Consider the following 17,930-nt stretch of genomic DNA (forward strand, 5'->3'; position numbering starts at 1 on the left):
ATTTGCCACCTCTCAGCCCAGCTCTGCAGCTTATCTATGTCCCTCTGTAACCTGCAACATCCTTCCGCACTGTCTACAACTCCACCGACTTTAGTGTCATCTGCAAGTTTACTCACCCATCCTTCTGCGCCCTCCTCTAGGTCATTTATAAAAATGACAAACAGCAACGGTCCCAGAACAGATCCTTGTGGTACGCCACTCGTAACTGAACTCGATTCTGAGCATTTCCCATCAACCACCACACTCTGTCTTCTTTCAACTAGCCAATTTCTGATCCACATCTCTAAATCACCCTCAATCCCCAGCCTCCGTATTTTCTGCAATAGCCGACCGTGGGGAACCTTATCAAACGCTTTACTGAAATCCATATACACCACGTCAACTGCTCTACCCTCGTCTACCTGTTCAGTCACCTTCTCAAAGAACTCGATAAGGTTTGTGAGGCATGACCTACCCTTCACAAAACCATGCTGACTATCCCTAATCATATTATTCCTATCTAGATGATTATAAATCGTATCTTTTATAATCCTCTCCAAGACTTTACCCACAACAGACGTGAGGCTCACCGGCCTATAGTTACCGGGGTTATCTCTACTCCCCTTCTTGAACAAAGGGGCCACATTTGCTATCCTCCAGTCCTCTGGCACTATTCCTGTAGCCAATGATGACATAAAAATCAACGCCAAAGGCTCAGCAATCTCTTCCCTGGCTTCCCAGAGAATCCTAGGATAAATCCCATCAGGCCCCGGGGACTTATCTATTTTCACCTTGTCCAGAATAGCCAACACTTCTTCCCTACGCACCTCAATGCCATCTATTCTAATAGCCTGGGTCTCAGCATTCTCCTCCACAACATTATCTTTTTCCTGAGTGAATACTGACGAAAAGTATTCATTTAGTATCTCGCTTATCTCCTCAGCCTCCACACACAACTTCCCACCACTGTCTTTGACTGGCCCTACTCTTACCCTAGTCATTCTTTTATTCCTGACATACCTATAGAAAGCTTATGGGTTTTCCTTGATCCTACCTGCTAAAGACTTCTCATGTCCCCTCCTTGCTCGTCTTAGCTCTCTCTTTAGATCCTTCCTCGCTTCCCTGTAACTATCAAGCCCCCCTTACTGAAACTTCACACCTCATCTTCACATAGGCCTCCTTCTTCCTCTTAACAAGAGATTCCACTTCTTTGGTAAACCACGGTTCCCTCCCTCGACCCCTTCCTCCCTGCCTGACTGGTACGTACTGATCAAGAACACGCAATAGCTGTTCCTTGAACAAGCTCCACATATCCAGTGTGCCCAACCCTTGCAGCCTACTTCTCCAACCTACACATCCTAAGTCATGTCTAATGGCATCATAATTGCCCTTCCCCCAGCTATAACTCTTGCCCTGCGGGGTATACTTATCCCTTTCCATCACTAATGTAAAGGTCACCGAATTGTGGTCACTGTCTCCAAAGTGCTCACCTACCTCCAGATCTAACACCTGGCCTGGTTCATTACCCAAAACCAAATTCTACATCCCTAGAACTATTAGGTGGCCTATAGAAAACTCCCAGCAGGGTGACCTCTCCTTTCCTGTTTCTAACCTCAGCCCATACTACCTCGGAAGAAGAGTCCCCATCTTGCATCCTTTCTACCACTGTAATACTGTCCTTGACTAGCAGCGCCACACCTCCCCCTCTTTTGCCCCCTTCTCTGAGCTTACTAAAACACATAAACCCCGGAACCTGCAACAACCATTCCTGTCCCTGCTCTATCCATGTCTCTGAAATGGCCACAACATCGAAGTCCCAGGTACCAACCCATGCTGCCAGTTCCCCTACCTTATTTCGTATACTCCTGGCATTGAAGTAGACACACTTCAAACCACCTACCTGAACACTGGCACCCTCCTGCGAAGTCAAATCTGTGCTTCTGACCTCTATACTCTCAATCTCCCGTACCCCAAAACTACAATCCAGGTTCCCATGCCCCTGCTGATTTAGTTTAAACCCCCCCTTTTGCTGTCTCCGAGTCATGGTGTGAACGAATATGATCTTGGTGCCTGTGAACAACTCTTCCATTGTTCTATTTCACTGCCAAAGATACTGGACCACTTAATAGCTCCATTAGCGTTGCAATGATGGTTACTGCTAAAATTCCTGATATAAACACAGTCCTGTGGCTTAAAACATCTCTCCTTTTCTTGTCTCCTTCCCACTTTTGCATTCACATCTGGATGTAGCAGATCCAGTTGAGACTTTGGTCTTCTACCCACCAATAATTTAAGTGGTGAGAGTCCAGTCATTGTGTGTGGTATGATATGATATTGAAATAGGAACCTTGAGAGCTTGGTCCCCAAAGTATCACCTGCCATTTTCTTCAATTCTTCCTTCAATGTATGTCCAGCTCACTCTGCCAAACCGTTAACCCTGTATTCCACATTCATATTTGTCCTTCCAAAATGGACAACCTCACATATTTCAGGGTTAAACTCCATCTGTCACTTCTCAGCCAGGCTCTGCATCCTATCTATGTCTCTTTGCAGCCGACAACAGCCCTCCTCAGTATCCACAACTCCACCAATCTTTGTATCGTCTGCAAATTTACTGACCCACCCTTCAACTCCCTCATCCAAGTCATTAATGAAAATCACAAACATCAGAGGACCCAGAACTGATCCCTGCGGTACGCCACTGGTAACTGGGCTCCAGGCTGAATATTTGCCATCCACCACCACTCTCTGTCTTCTATCGGTTAGCCAGTATGTTATCCAACTGGCCAAATTTCCCACTATCCCATGCCTCCTTACTTTCTGCATAAGCCTACCATAGGGACCTTATCAAATGCCTTACTAAAATCCATGTACACCACATCCACTGCTTTATCTTCATCCATGTGTTTGGTCACCTCCTCAAAGAATTCAATAAGACCTGTGAGGCAAGACCTCCCCTCACAAATCCGTGCTGACTATCCCATATCAAGCAGTGTCTTTCCAGATGCTCAGCAATCCTATCCCTCAGTACCCTTTCCATTACTTTGCCTACCACTGAAGTAAGACTAAGTGGCCTGTAATTCCCAGGCTTATCCATATTCCCTTTTTTGACCAGGGGCACGTGCTCTGTTTAATTTGTTTCGTACGCACTTGTCGAATCTCTAGTAAGAAAATCGTCTCAGGAGGACACTATAGCTGAATTGGCAAATCTGGTAAAGGGAGACTACAGCGTGTCCATGTTAGCATTGTCCTTCCCTGTCCTGTACACGATGCTGTACTGATACGCTGACACTGTAAGCACCCAGCACTCTGTTCTTGTTGAGACCATGGGAGGAATATATTTTGACTTGCTGAAAAGGCTTGTGGCCGGTATATATGGTGAATGAATGACCATAGAAGTACTGATGGAATCTTTTTACTGCAAAAATGACAGCTAGACCTTCTTTGCTCAACCTTTTTAGCCTTCATCAGCATTCTAGATGCAAAACCAATGGTTTTTCTGGTCCTGTCCTCCATTACATGAGAAAGTACCACCCCTATACCTTAGGGCGAAGCATCACAGAATGAATTCCCTATCTGGATCAAAATGTACTAGCAGATTTTTAATTTGCAGCAGTGCTTTGAAAGCCTTCTTCTGTGTGGGCTCTGACTTCCATTTGGTTTCTTTGTGCAAAAATAGGTACAAGGAACCAACACCGTAGACAGGTCAGATAAAATATTCCATAATAGTTTCTCAGACTTACAAATCACCTGAGCTCATCCACATTCCTGTTTTCTGGAGCTTCCTTAATCTCTCAAACTTCCCCTTCCACAGGAAATAAGCATTGTGCATTGATTCTGTGTTCTAGATACTGTTATGCTCAATGCCTGAAAAATGTACTTGCTCCACTTCAGATGCAGTCCCGTCTCTGAAAACCTTTAAAAAAACTTGGTCCATTGTCCTTTGGAAGATTGATGGATTGAAGGAAAAAAACAAACAATTATATTTGAACAATTCTTTATGCATGTTTATGGTCACATCCTGCTTCCTTTAGCAAGAATTGTTGATTTGCCTGCCTCATGTCTAGTTTTGAAAATGACTTGCCTCCTGCAAGAGCTGCTCTCGGCAATGGGTAAGCTTCCAGCTTCGAAACCTGACTAATTGTATGATTGTAATACCCACATATGCGCACAGTATCATCACTTTTGAGGACAGGAACAGTTGGAGCTTTGTAGTCCATTTTGCCTTTCATGGCGTAGGGCTTTTTCAAACTGAGAAGTAGCTTGAGGATCAATGAACAATTTAACTGTAATGCCCCGCGATGTACAAAGTTAGACTTTGAAAACCTCAGGCTATTTCTGAATGGCAACCTCTGTCACTTCTGTGTCCTTCATCTCACCCCAGTTCCAGTTGAATTTTCCTGAGCTAGTCACATCCTAGAAGACTGGCCCATACCCTTTTACTACCAGGAGCCGTCCTCTTGCTTCTTGGTTGTTATATGCAATGCCATCTCTAATGCTCCAAGCAATGTTATAGTCTCACTGGTGTACATCCAAAGGTTTGTTCCTGCCTGAATAAGAGCTGGTGCCTGCTTAGAGCCCAAATGTTCCTGAAGGATTCCTCACCGATTTCCGATACAGAAGGTCCTGTGTCTACATCCATCTTGATTTTCTGTACATCAGCCTTCACTGTAGCAAAAATAGGTTGTGCATGCCCCTCACTCATATAAGCATGTTGTGATAGTGTCCATTTGCTTGGTCTGAACTTTCCAAGCGATGCACTGTTGACTGGGGTTTCCTTGCATTTGAAGTTCCCTGCTCAGCCTTTGACTTTCTCTAAGCACCCCAGCACTTCTTCGCTAAATGCGCCTTCTTGTTGCACTGGTAACAAAGTGTCCATAAATTTAAAATGATATGCATAGTGTGACCCTCCACGCCTAAAACACTTCATTGTCTTCGCCTTTTTACTTGCAGCTTTTTCTACTTGATGGAGAGCACGCGCCTGCGTGCTGCTATTTACCTTCTGAATAACGTTTGCATTATTATCATCCATTTCTATGACCTGAGAAATTTCTATAGTCTCCTCAAAAGTAATTGCAGTTTCTCCCAGAAAATGTCCTTCCTATTCGCCCCCTTGACCCAAACATAATTCTTGACTTGTTTTATTAACAAGACGGTATTTGGTGCGCAAAATTATTCTTCATCATATTTTGCATCTGTGATGCACATGCACCTGTTTATTCTAATAAAATCTTGATCCAGGGTATTTGATTTAATACAAAGCTTTAAGCATAGTAATTTATAAATTCATTAAATCAAATAGCAATTTATGTTTCCTAATATCTCTACATATTGCGTGTGAAATGACTTTTAAAAAATCGGCTTGCATGTAAAAATATTTTTTAAGAAGCAAAATACATTCACAATGAGAAGTTATTAGATGAGATTAAAAAGCTAAAAGTCGGAATCAGTTTATTTAAGGGACATGCACATTAAAGTCTATATTCCAATACGTACATCTTTTAGTGCAGTCATTAGTTTGAAAGCATTGGAAATGCATCACAGTTTTTGTCAAAAGTGTTGGTAGTAAGTGGACTAAAGAGTTCGGGAATGGCCTCCATTTCAATTATGAGAAATGAAGATTGTGTTTTTTTTGTGTTTGTTGCAGAGCTCATTTGGAGGCCAATGCAGAGCGATGGACCAGGTTGCTGGCATCATTAGAAGAACTAAGCAAGTGGTTAAATCTCAAAGACGAGACACTAGCAAAACAGATGCCCATTGGAGGTGATGTTCAGACTCTACTACAGCAACACGACCACTGTCGGGTAAGTATATGAGTTAGTTGACAATAAGATTTCTTCTCCTGGATCTTCCTGCAATCATGTTTTCCTTTTGCCATCAGTATCTTGAAAGTGCTGATTACAATTCAGGCAAAAGGTTGTGTTTCTACGGTCTGCCATGGTTCCTGAAATCCCTTCTTTCTATTGATACAGTGTCTATTATCCATATACTCCTCCTTTCTGTATTTCTTGTTCATGCTGAAGTCCTTTTCGCTTGGAATATTTAGCTCTTAATAATGACTACATACAGTGATACTGCTGTTCCTTCCCAGAACGGAGATGATTTGATCATTGCCTTGTCAATGACACCTGGAGACTATACTGTAAGTGACTGAAATTGATTTCATGCACATGACTGAAGAATGCAGCTCACTTATAGCACTTACAGGTGGCTGTGATTATGGTATGCAAATAATTGCCCCATGATTTGCTATATCTCGCTATCTCAATTAGAAAATCCCAATGTTAGGGAAAATTCCAGTATTCGTCTAATGCATGTGATAAGGGGTCTTGTAGAAGGCCTTGAATTATTGCATGAATAGATATTGGACAAAATTAAAACCTTTTATCTTGGGGGATGAACTATGCTTGCAGCAGCTAGTGATACTGATTCCAAGAGAAAATCTAATGTGGACCTGGATTTTTAACAGGGCCTATCAAGTTTTAAAGCATTACACAGTACAAAGCAATCGGTACAATCATGCTCTGCACCACAAAAAACAGGTTAGAAGCAAACCCCAACCCACGCTGTAGTGTTACCTGTGGCTCAGCTAGTTGCATTTTTAAAAATTCATTTCCGGGATGTGGACGTTGCTGGCTAGGCCAGCATTTATTATCCATCCGTAATTACCCTTGAGAAGGTGGTTATTCGATTGTATTGTATTTGTTTATTGTCACGTGCACTGAGGCACAGTGAAACATATTTTTCTGTGAGCAGCTCAAACAGATCATTTGGTACATGAAAAGAAAATGAGTAGTAGGGACAACACAAGGTACACAATGTAAATACATAGACACAGGCATTGGGTGAACATATAGGAATGTAGTATTAATCAGATCAATCCATAAAAGGTCATTTAGGAGTCTGGTAACAGCGGGGAAGAAGCTGTTTTTGAATCTGTTTGTGCATGTTCTCAGACTTCTGTATCTCCTGCCTGATGGAATCATAGAATAGAACTTACAGTGCAGAACGAGGCCATTCAGCCCATCGAGTCTGCACTGGCCCTTGGAAAGAGCACCCTACTTAAGCCCCATGCCTCCACCCCTTTATCCCAGTAACCCCACCTAACCTTTTTGGACACTAAGGGCAATTTAGTATGGCCAATCCACCTAACCTGCACACTTTGGACTGTGGGAGGAAACAGGAGCACCTGGTTGGAAGAGTGAGTAAGCCGGGTGGAAGGTCTTTGATTATGCTGCCCGCTTTTCCAAGGCAGCGACCTTCTTGAACGGCTGTAGTTGTGATCAGCGCAGGCTTGGAAGGCCAAAGGGCCTGTTCCTGTGCTGTATTGTTCTTTGTTTATCCCACTAAGTTGTCACATGATCTGCTTAGCTACGGCTAAATATAACCCCATATAAATTATTTACTCTCCAGGGAATCTCCAGCCAACACAACAATATCCCATTAGCCTCATTGTCTTTAAACAAGTAAGTGGTTTGAATCAATCATGACCTCGCCTTTTACAACTTCATAATTACAGATTTAGCAAACACACAGTCTGGATACCTTTTTAAAAATATATATTTTATTGGATTTATTTTCATATATATGCAGAACAGAAACGAGCAAACAACAACAGTTGGCCATGCTCAATTGCTACTATTTCCCCCGTAACAACCCCCTTCTTTTACACGCAGCCCACCACCCTCAAACCCCAAACAGAACAATAGGGAGACGAGTCACCCTTGCTTCAACAATTGTGTTTTAGGCGCTCTCCTCTACATTTCCCCTGCATCAGTCAAACAGCCCTCCAATCGACGCTGGCTCTCCAGTATTCTACATCTTTTGTTGGCCGTGTAAGAAACAACCAGCCTCCTACCCAAAGTGGAAGGAGAGATATTAAAAATAGAGTTAACTGAGTCGAAAAACACGAACTCCTTCTTACATTATGTGGTGAAAGATGCATCCTATGACGGGGGGGGGGGGCAGGAGATGAAGATGAGCCCTCAAGCAAACATTTCAGGAAAGCGGTAGCATGATCGGAAAGCACAATACTGCCTATAGAACAAGAGGAGACCAAATGTAGGATCTTCCGAGGCACAAAAATTCTATTGTGCTGTACCATTGATCGGGGGCAGAGAAAGACGTTAAATCTCTATCCCTAGGATGCAAAGTCCTCCACACATCCAAATATCCCACCTCCTCACATGCCACGGCAAATGCTTGAGCCTGGAAGGGGGGGGGGGTGAAGCTACAGTTTGTCCATCAAGGGGTTCAAATAACAATTAAAGTCACCACCCACAAATGAATTAGCTGAGGCCAATTCCCAGTTCTGCAAATCCAGAAAAGCCTTGGTGATAAAATCCAGAGAGTAATTTGGTGAGCCATACACATTCATATTTGAGGCCGCATCCCTGTGTATCAGCCCCCTAACTATCACATGCCTACCAGTCTTGTACTTAACACAGTCCTTTATCTTCAAGGGGACATTTTTGTTGGTCAGGATTGCCACACCCCTATTACTCGTTGAAAAAGAGGCAAGAAAGACCTGTCTCACCCATTCCCTGTCATCCAAATGAATCCCCTGCAATAAGGTTATGTCCACTTTCTCCATTTAAAAAAAAAAGGATCTTTTTTCTTTTGATGGGATGATGAATTTCCCTACATTCCATGAACAAAGTTTAAAATGGGTCACTGCTATTGCCTAGACCACCAGAAGAAAAGTAGGATAGGATTTTCATGCACATTCAGGCATAACACCCCTTCCCCATCTCAATTTATACAATAGGCACCAAAATGTCCCCAACATGGTCCTTTCACGGATATAAGACCTGTCTGTACCTAGGATCTGGTCAACAACATTGAGACTCCAGTAAAGTAATAATACAAAGAATCGCGACCACAAGAGGTCTAAAGGTTAATTCCTCAGCAAACATGAGGACCCGTAGGACTAGCCCGAAGGCCATACTGTCATTACCAACAGGAAACAATCTCCTCAACAAGGAGACGAAGAGAGCCACCAAGAGAATGGGAGTCAAATGCCCCTCCTGCATTTTAAGTCCACCCATGAAGACCTGTATCCACCAACCATCCTTTGGCAATGAGGCCACATGATTCTGCCATGATTAAGACACAGATAATAAGAAAAGATGACTGATAACTAGCATGCGACACTGCTACCATGCATAAAGAAAATAAGAGTGCCCAAAACACTCATAAACCAGCAAACAATATTCATTCCAGTGCTCAATTATTAATGTCTCACTTTGAGCAGCGTATATGACAAAAAAATCAGACTAACAACGCCATGATAGGGAGAGAGTCCAAATTAGAGTTTGTGAGATTCTCAAGCTCAGAACTGTCAGTCCAATTCCTTGCCCTTCATGAACTTAACGATAGCCAAGGCAGAAGTTTATCGAATGACTTGACAGAGTTGTCGGATATCACTGTCAGGGTCGCAGAATAATGCATAACATAATTCACTCCAGCTGCCTTAAGTTGCCTTTGAATGTCATTGAAGCCTTGATGCTTCAGCTGTGTCAGCATCGTAAAGTCCTAGAAAAAGGAAATCCTTGCTCCCTAGTGGAGCCAGTCTCCACCACGCCTCGCCATCTTCAGGACCTTCTGGTGGTCTTTAAAATTATGATAGGTCTGGACTGTGGATTATTCCTTTATCTCAAAGGCAGGATATGGTGCGCCCTTCCCAATTTGAAATGCCCAGCCTTTACATCCAACTAAGAAAATGTGGCAGCCTGTTCTGAAAGGGCTTAACAGGAGCCTTACCCTCCACTCCCTCAGGCATACCGACAACTCGGATATTCTTTCTCTGACTTCCGTTCTCCAAATCTGCCAGGATTTCTGACACGCCACAAAGCTATTTTTCCAAGGATTAAATACAGGCTTCAACTGAAGATAGAACATTTTTGACATTCCGGATTCTTTCCTCCATTCATCAAGCCTTTTATTGGTATTCTGCAACTTGGTCTCAGGAGCACTTGGGCATTGTGCCAGCAAGCTGAGTCTCTGATCAACAACTGGGATAATGTTGGCAGTCATCACTTTCAGCACCTCCGAGAGTGCTCAGAGAGTGCTGGGTGAACAGACCACTTGATGATCAAGTTGCCATATTGAAAAGGTGGTTCCATCCCTGTTGAATGTGACTGCGCCCTTTTGTCACTGGACTTCTTCATGTTTTTCGGCATATTCTCTCCAATAGTAATCCAGAAGTCTTCTTGGGATATAACATCAAATGGATTACGGAAACCTGTTCCGGGTAATCAGGATAAATGACGGATTATAAAGGAGGTGATGCCAGAGCCAGCGGAAAAGCTGCTATTCCTGCGTCCACATCATGTGATCCAGTGGAGTACGTTTGAATGAGTCATTAAAAGCAAGATACTGGCAATAAACGCACCCACTCGTTTTCTTTTTTGGTTGTGTACAGCCTATTCGTTTAAATGCATTGTACCTTTTAATTTTTGTGCGTTACTGTGCACACATGGTATCTTGAAGGGCACAACTTGTGTGTGTGGTCTACACAGTAACTTCCAGGTTGTTGCACTACAGCACATCATGGAAGAAACATTTGGTCTGCCCTTTCAGGTTCTCCTTCTCCAACATAAAATCAGTGTTTGCACCATTTGGCCTTGTATATATTTTTTACTGTTTTGATAAAATGATATGGCCAGTCCACTAACTTGTTCATCAGGGGCTGGTTTAGCACAGTGGGGTAACCAGCTGGCTTGTAAAGCAGAACAAGGCCAGCAGCGCGGTTTCAATTCCCGTACCAGCCTCCCCGAACAGGCGCCGGAATGTGGCGACTAGGGGCTTTTCACAGTAACTTCATTTGAAGCTACTTGTGTCAATAAGCGATTTTCATCTTCGGACTGTGGGAGGAAACCGGAGGAAACCCACGCAGACACGGGGAGAAAATGCAAACTCCAAACAGACAGTCACCCAAGGTCGGAATTGAACCTGGGTCCCTGGCGTTGTGAGGGAGCAGTACTAACTACTATGCCACCCACAGATGTAAGCGTTCCTTTTATTTCCCACTGTGACCAAATTGGCTATAAATATCTGTACATCTGCCTATGGCCAGAAGCACGTTTTCCCATGAATTATTCAGCATCATCTCCATTTGTTGTGAATTTAATTAGTTTATTACCTAAATCACATCTTTAAGTCCAACGTCATTTCAATCTGCTCAAGTTTATCTTACAATAGCGCTCTACCTTGGTTCATTTTATAAATGATGCAGATTGGATTTAGAGTTTGGCAAGAAAATGGGAGCAGTGGGAAATTAAAATTCATGGTCACAAATTCAAAAAGATTTAGCACTATTTTGTTGGGCAGACGAGAGGCAGGCTGAGCTTATGGCAGGTAAATATACAGTAATGCAGATTAGCAAAGGTAGAGGAATATGTACAAAGAGAAATACAACGAGACTGGAGTGGGAAAGAAACTGTGACCCTATTGCTAAGCTGTTGTTATGGACAGGAGAGAGGCAAACTCAGTTTGTCCATAAGCAAAGATGTTTGTGAATTACTTTTTTAAAAAGCTGTGGCGTGTTTTTAATTTTATTGGTAATGTGCAGCAAGCTCATTTTATGATTAACTCAGGAGGTTCGTTTATTTTGCATTCAAACTCAGTCGCGGGGCGATTGGGGGGACTTGTTTGCAACTTCACACACGCAGTAAGGGGGTTGGAAAGAGGGAGTTTTTATAACAATGGATAACAACAGTAAAAGAACCTCAGAAATAAATATGGGTTGCGATCTACCCTAATGGGATCAGAGTCCTGTAGCATGATTAGCTGGGTGTTTCCCGGCACTCAGGGTGGCCGAGGCCGCGATTAGTTCCGTTTGCTGCACTGACAATCTCCGCTTGTCGGAATTCCTCAGTGCAGGAAGAGATCAGGACACCCTGATGCGACCCCGAACTTCACATCTCAAGCCCAACTCACGGATGGTGGAGTACTCAGACCTCCCCTGGATGCCAGCCTGGCACTGCCAAGGTGCCCAGGTGGCACCTGCAGCTGGCAGTGGCACTGCCAGGGTACCAGGTTGGCACTGGTGGCATTTTTCGCACGGTGGCCCTGCGCGGGTGTTTTGGGGGGGGGGGGGGCTCATTGTGAGTTGGACCTGGGGGGTTGAGGGGGGTGCGCGGATGATAAGGGCAATTTAAAAGTGTCGTCCAGATCTCACGCTACACTGAGGAGTTCCAGCGAGTGGGATACAGAAACCATCAAAAACCAGAGGACAAAAGGCAGGCATTGAGATCTATATATATTTATTGAACGTAACATTGGAGTCCAGAAAGCTGGAGATTGCTGAGACAAAAGATGAGGTCCTGTTTCTCAAGCTTGCAGTGGGCTTCATTAGAACATTGTAGCAGGCCATCGGCAGAGAGGTCAGAGGAAAAGCAAGTACAGAACAAACAACATGAAGCTTGGAGTTACGCTTGCAGACCGAACAGAGATGTTCTGCAAATCAGTTACCCAGTACACATTTTGTCTCCCCAATGTAGAGACGACCACGTTGTGAACAGTAAATACAGCAAACTAAATTGAAAGAAATACAAGTATATCGTTGTTTCGCTTGGGGGGGGGGGGGCAGTGTTTAGGGCCTCAAACTGTGAGAAAGAAGAAGGTGAAAGGACAGATATTGCATCTTATGAAAAGTGCAGGCAGGGGAAGATGTGTTTGGTCAGGCCATCACGCGTGAGTGGACATAAAGGTAGAGAATGATTTGTTGAATCCAGAGGCTGATGGGGTGGAAGGTGAGGACAAGTGGAACCCTGCCAATATTCTGTGAGGGTGGGAAAGGGTGAAAGTTGAACTGCATGAAAGGTATTGGACACGGTGGAGGGCCCTGTCAACCACGTTGATTTGGAATTATCGGTTGAGGATAAAGGAAGATCTATTGGAAGCGCTGATGTGAAAGGTAGCATCACAAGAACAAATGTGATGGAAATATAGAAACTGGGAGAATGAAATAGAGCCCATAGATTGAAATGGAACCCTTACAAGAAACCGGGTCTGAGGAAGTACAGCCAAGGTAACTGCAGGAGTCCATGGGTTTGTAATGAAAATTAGTTAATAGTCTAGATCCAGAAATGGTGAAATTGAGGAAGGGAAGAATCAGAGATGGACCAGGTGAAGGTGAAAGAAGGGTGGAGGTTTGAAACAAAAGCAGTTACGTTTTCCAGTTTGTGGCAGCAACAGGAAATGACACTGACACAGTCATCAGTGTACCAGAAAAAGCGATGAGAGGGGGATATTCACATATACCACAAAAAAGACGGCTTGCCTAGGACCCATGTGGACATCCACAGCAACACCTTTTATTTGGAGCCTCCTTTTTAAAGTGAATATATTTCTATGTTCTTTAATTAGAGGTACTTATAGTTACCCAGGTTCCTTGGATCCTGCTTAATCTGCCCATATGATTCCACATTGATTTCATTAGTTTTGCTTTGGAGATCTCTAACAGTTCCCAATTACTATCTTTTAACGGTAACATCTGAATTAACTCAGTGGACTTGTGTGTCATTGATAAAAGATACTCTTTCATTTCTGTATGTACAACCACTGTATGAAATTGTGTCCAGCCACAGAATTTGGACTGGTTCGTGCTCAGACTTTCCTCCCTGTGTTACCTACCCTACACCATAATTTTTCGCATTTTACTTCTCAGCATATCTTTATTTTTTGTAATCTAGTACTGGTGGGGAGCCATAATTCTGGATTTTACTAATTATACCCTTCTACTTCCTCCTTAACTCCCCCACTGTCTCTTAACTCCTCCTAAACTGATCCATAATATGCATCTTTATTGATTTGATTTATTATTGTCACATGTATTAGTATACAGTGAAAAATATTGTTTCTTGCATGCTGTACGTACAAAGGGAAGGAAGGAGAGACTGCAGAATATGTTACAGTTATAGCAAGGTGTAGAGAAAACTTAATACGAGGTAGGTCCATTCAAAACTCTGATGGCAGTCGGGAAGAAGCTGTTCTTGAGTCGGTTGGTACATGACCTCAAACTTTGGTATCTTTTTCCTGACGAAGAAGGTGGAAGAGGGTATGTCCGGGGTGTGTGGGGTCCTTAATTATGCTGGCTGCCTTTCTGAGGCAGCGGAAATGATAGATAGAGTCAATGAATGGGAGGCTGGTTTGCGTGATGGATTGGGCTACTTTCACAACCTTTTCCTGCGGTTTTGGGCAGACCAGGCTCCATACCAAGCTGTGATACAACCAGAAAGAATGCTTTCTATGGTGCATCTGGAAAAGTTGGTGAGGGTCATAGGTGACATGCCAAATTTCCTTAGTCTTCTGAGAAAGTAGAGTCATTGGTGGGCTTTCCTAACTATAGTGCCGGCATGGGGGGGACCAGGACAGGATGGTGGTGATCTGTACACCTAAAAACTTGAAGCTCTCGACCCTTTCTACTTCGTTCCCATTGATGTAGACAGGGGCATGTTCTCCACTGCGCTTCCTGACGTCGATGACAATCTCCTTCGTTTTGTGTATTCTCTGCATTGATGCTATTACTTGCATTACTCCTCATTTTGCCACTGGTGTGGTGGCAGAGCACATCAACATACCATGCAAAAAGTAGCCAGGTGAATATTTGCACTTTTGATTTTTTTAGTGCGTTCTGAGTTGCATCTTTGTGGTTTGGAACTAAGGGGAGTATCAAAGGGTGTGTTATCTGGTTGGTTCTTGTGTTTTGAATTTAGGTGTAACAATGCACAAGGCCTTGGTGCTGGCTTCCCATATTGCTGTTAGATTAGAATTGCAGTGTCTGTAGTTTACTGTTAAAAGGAACCATGTCCTCTATGGTGTAGCATAATACAATAGGATGTTTTGTTTCTCTCCTACCTCTCTCAATTCACGTTTGTATTTCATTTTGCCTTGTTGCGGACCAAAATGAACTGATTGAAACACTTACACATAGCACTATGAGGGATCGGCATCAGCCATCACATCTCCCTTTTTGTTTGTGTCACACAGGCTGCATGGTTGCAAATAGCAGATTAAAGTGTCTGTCTCAGCTCACTGAGGCAGAAATTGAATGAATCTGTATATTTTGGAAGTTCTGTGTTTGAAATCTGACAAGACATGATTTCATTTGTCAGATGTACTTGTTCACAGAATCTCAGTGGGAGGATGAAAAGCAATCTGCTCCGGAATAGATTTGGTAAGAGAGAGAAAACTAAGCAAATAAAGCTTTGAGGAGAAAAATCTATATAGGAGTATATTGGAATTAGACAGTTTATTAAAATTAATTTATGCATCTGTCACTTAACTGGCTTTGCAAAATAAATTTTGTGTTATTTTAAATAAAAAATCTTTCATAGAGCATTCTATTGCCTTAAAACTGAACGGTCAGAACTAAAGTATTAAGTGTATCCGAAGTGTATTTAGCAATTCATAAATTTATGTTCTTTGATTTGATCCTAGAATCCATTATATCCAAGGATTATCCTTTAACAAAATCCATCGTAGTGGCCTGAGTGATACAAGTGACTAGCCTCATTCAAAGAATCCAATGTGATCATTTGGTTTTGATTTAAGTGTATTAATCGTATGTACGGCATTCACTATAACTGTGGCAATTGCTTTAGCAAAGGTGGTGGATGTTGAAAGGGGAGGGGAGGGTATGGATTGTACTCCAGAAACAAAACTTGTGCCTTCAGCTGTCAGATCTTCTTTAACTCTTCTAATATGATGTTGGTGGCAAGCCATGTTTTTTGTACATTTTCAGTTACACTCTGACCTGTGTACCTACCATTAAAGCTGCTCATCTTGTTCATCTGTGAACATCAGATTGAATTTTCCTTTACAGATAATCGATTCCTTTCGGAGATTGAAATCAGTAAGAGATTTCAATGTTCAGGATTCACCTTTGATACTTCATGACTTATGCTGACCCTGACAGCTGAGACCTGGCAGAACTTCAGTCACAAAGACATGATCGTGTTGCAGCCTCCAGTTCTCTGGTTCTAGGGGTGCTGTAGATATAACTGATCTACCATCCTCTTGCAGTCAATCCAATACATATTTGACATCCCGCCCAGGGCAAGGATCTTCTTGACACTTGCAGTCAAGTGCAAATTACACTCAGCATAAAGGTGCATTCTTCTTTTGAAATGAAATGAAAATCACTTATTGTCACGAGTATGCTTCAAATGAAGTTACTGTGAAAAGCCCCTAGTCGCCACATTCCGGCGCCTGTTCGGGGAGGCTGTTACGGGAAGCGAACAGTGCTGCTGGCCTGCTTGGTCTGCTTTCAAAGCCAGCGATTTAGCCCTGTGCTAAACAGCCCCGACCACAATAAAGGTTGGCGAATGATTCATTTGCCAGTCACAATTAATATATGTACTCAGTATGGAGTCAAGAAATGAGCCTGGCTCACTTGCCTGTCCATCAGCCTGGCTCACTTGCCTGTCGGTCAGAAGGTTGTAGGTACTTAAATATATAACACTTAATACTTTTAGACTTAAAAATAGAAAATAGGAGGAGGCTATTTGGCCCTTTGAGCCTGCTCCGCCATTCATTATGATCATAATAAGAAGTCTTATAACACCAGGTTAAAGTCCCAACAGGTTTGTTTCGAATCACTAGCTTTCAGAGCACAGCTCCTTCCTCAGGTACCGTGCGCACCCCAGTCCTATGCCAGCATCTCCACATCATGGCGTTATGATCATGGTTGATCATCGAACTCAGTAACCTGTTCCCGCTTTCCACCCATATCCTTGATCCCTTTAGCCCCAAGAGCTTAATCTAACTGCTTCTTGAAAACATACAATATTTGGGCCTCAACTGCCTTTTCTGTATTATGATCCCAGACCAGATGCAAACAGTAGCTGGGATACTGAATAGAAACCCCAATATTTTATTTACATTTTGTAAAACTGAGAGGAAAAGATGCCTTGCTCCAGCAGTGATTTCATGAAAAATAGGGATATGGTATATTAAAATAAACTTTATTACTAAAACAGTAATAAAACATCTTGAACAGGATGATGTGGCATAGTGGTATTTTCACTGGACTAATAATCCAGAGACTCCGGGTAAAACTCTGGGGACCTAGATTCGAATCACACCAGGGCAGATGGTGGAATTTGAATTCAATAAAAATCTGCAATTAAAAGTCTAATGATGACCATGAAACCATTGCCAATTGTTGTAAAATCCCATCTGGTTCACTAATGTCCTTTAGGGAAGGAAGTCTGCCAACCTTACCTGGTCTGGCCTACATGTGACTGCAGACTCACAGCAATGTGGTTGACTCTTAAATGCTTATTCGGGGATGGGCAATAAATGGCCCAACCAGCAATGCCCATAGCCCATGAACAAATTTTTTAAAACTCACATGAGAAAATAGATTACAAGTACCCCTTAAACAACGCTAATCAGTACAGTGACACAATAACCCTTTCCAACTCAACCAAAAAACCATCTTGGGTACCAGTTCACTTTTAAATACAGTTAGCACTCAGGAATACCTGCTGTATAGAGATGTCTTGGATACTCCCCTTTGAGAAAGAGAGATCTTTTGAGACTACTTGAAAGAAAAGAGACCTGACCCCTTGCCAGAATAATGCAGAATCTCTGGCTGTGTTTCTTCAGAAATCTCCTCGGCTCACCTTCCAGCCAAGAACTAACCCTGAAAATCTCAACACCTGACTGCTTCAGCCCCTGGTTCCTCCCTCTTAACTGTGTCATCTCACTTAGCTGAACACAACACCTCTAATTATCTTCTCCCCAGGGAACCCTCTTAATCAATATAAAACTCCATTAGCCCAAACTTGTACAAATGTTTAATTGCACTTCTGGCTCCAAAAAGCCTAGCTGTCTTTCAAACCAGGATTTTTAAAACATGAAGGCAGCAGTCATATACTATCCCAGGCATCAAGTGCGTATAGTACAATATATCTGAAATTCCTACATTCATCACATGTGGT

General features: G+C 42.8%; 1 protein-coding gene across 1 annotated transcript in view; it reads left to right on the forward strand.

Moving 5' to 3' along the window:
• The window catches only part of utrn (utrophin), a 560,528-nt gene that overhangs the window by 401,324 nt on the left and 141,274 nt on the right, over positions 1–17,930 (forward strand). The window contains 1 exon segment of the mRNA XM_038808060.1: positions 5,627–5,783. Within this exon segment, the coding sequence (XP_038663988.1) occupies positions 5,627–5,783 (157 nt within the window).

The sequence above is a fragment of the Scyliorhinus canicula genome, chromosome 1, assembly GCF_902713615.1.
Source record: "Scyliorhinus canicula chromosome 1, sScyCan1.1, whole genome shotgun sequence".
NCBI lineage: Eukaryota > Metazoa > Chordata > Chondrichthyes > Carcharhiniformes > Scyliorhinidae > Scyliorhinus > Scyliorhinus canicula.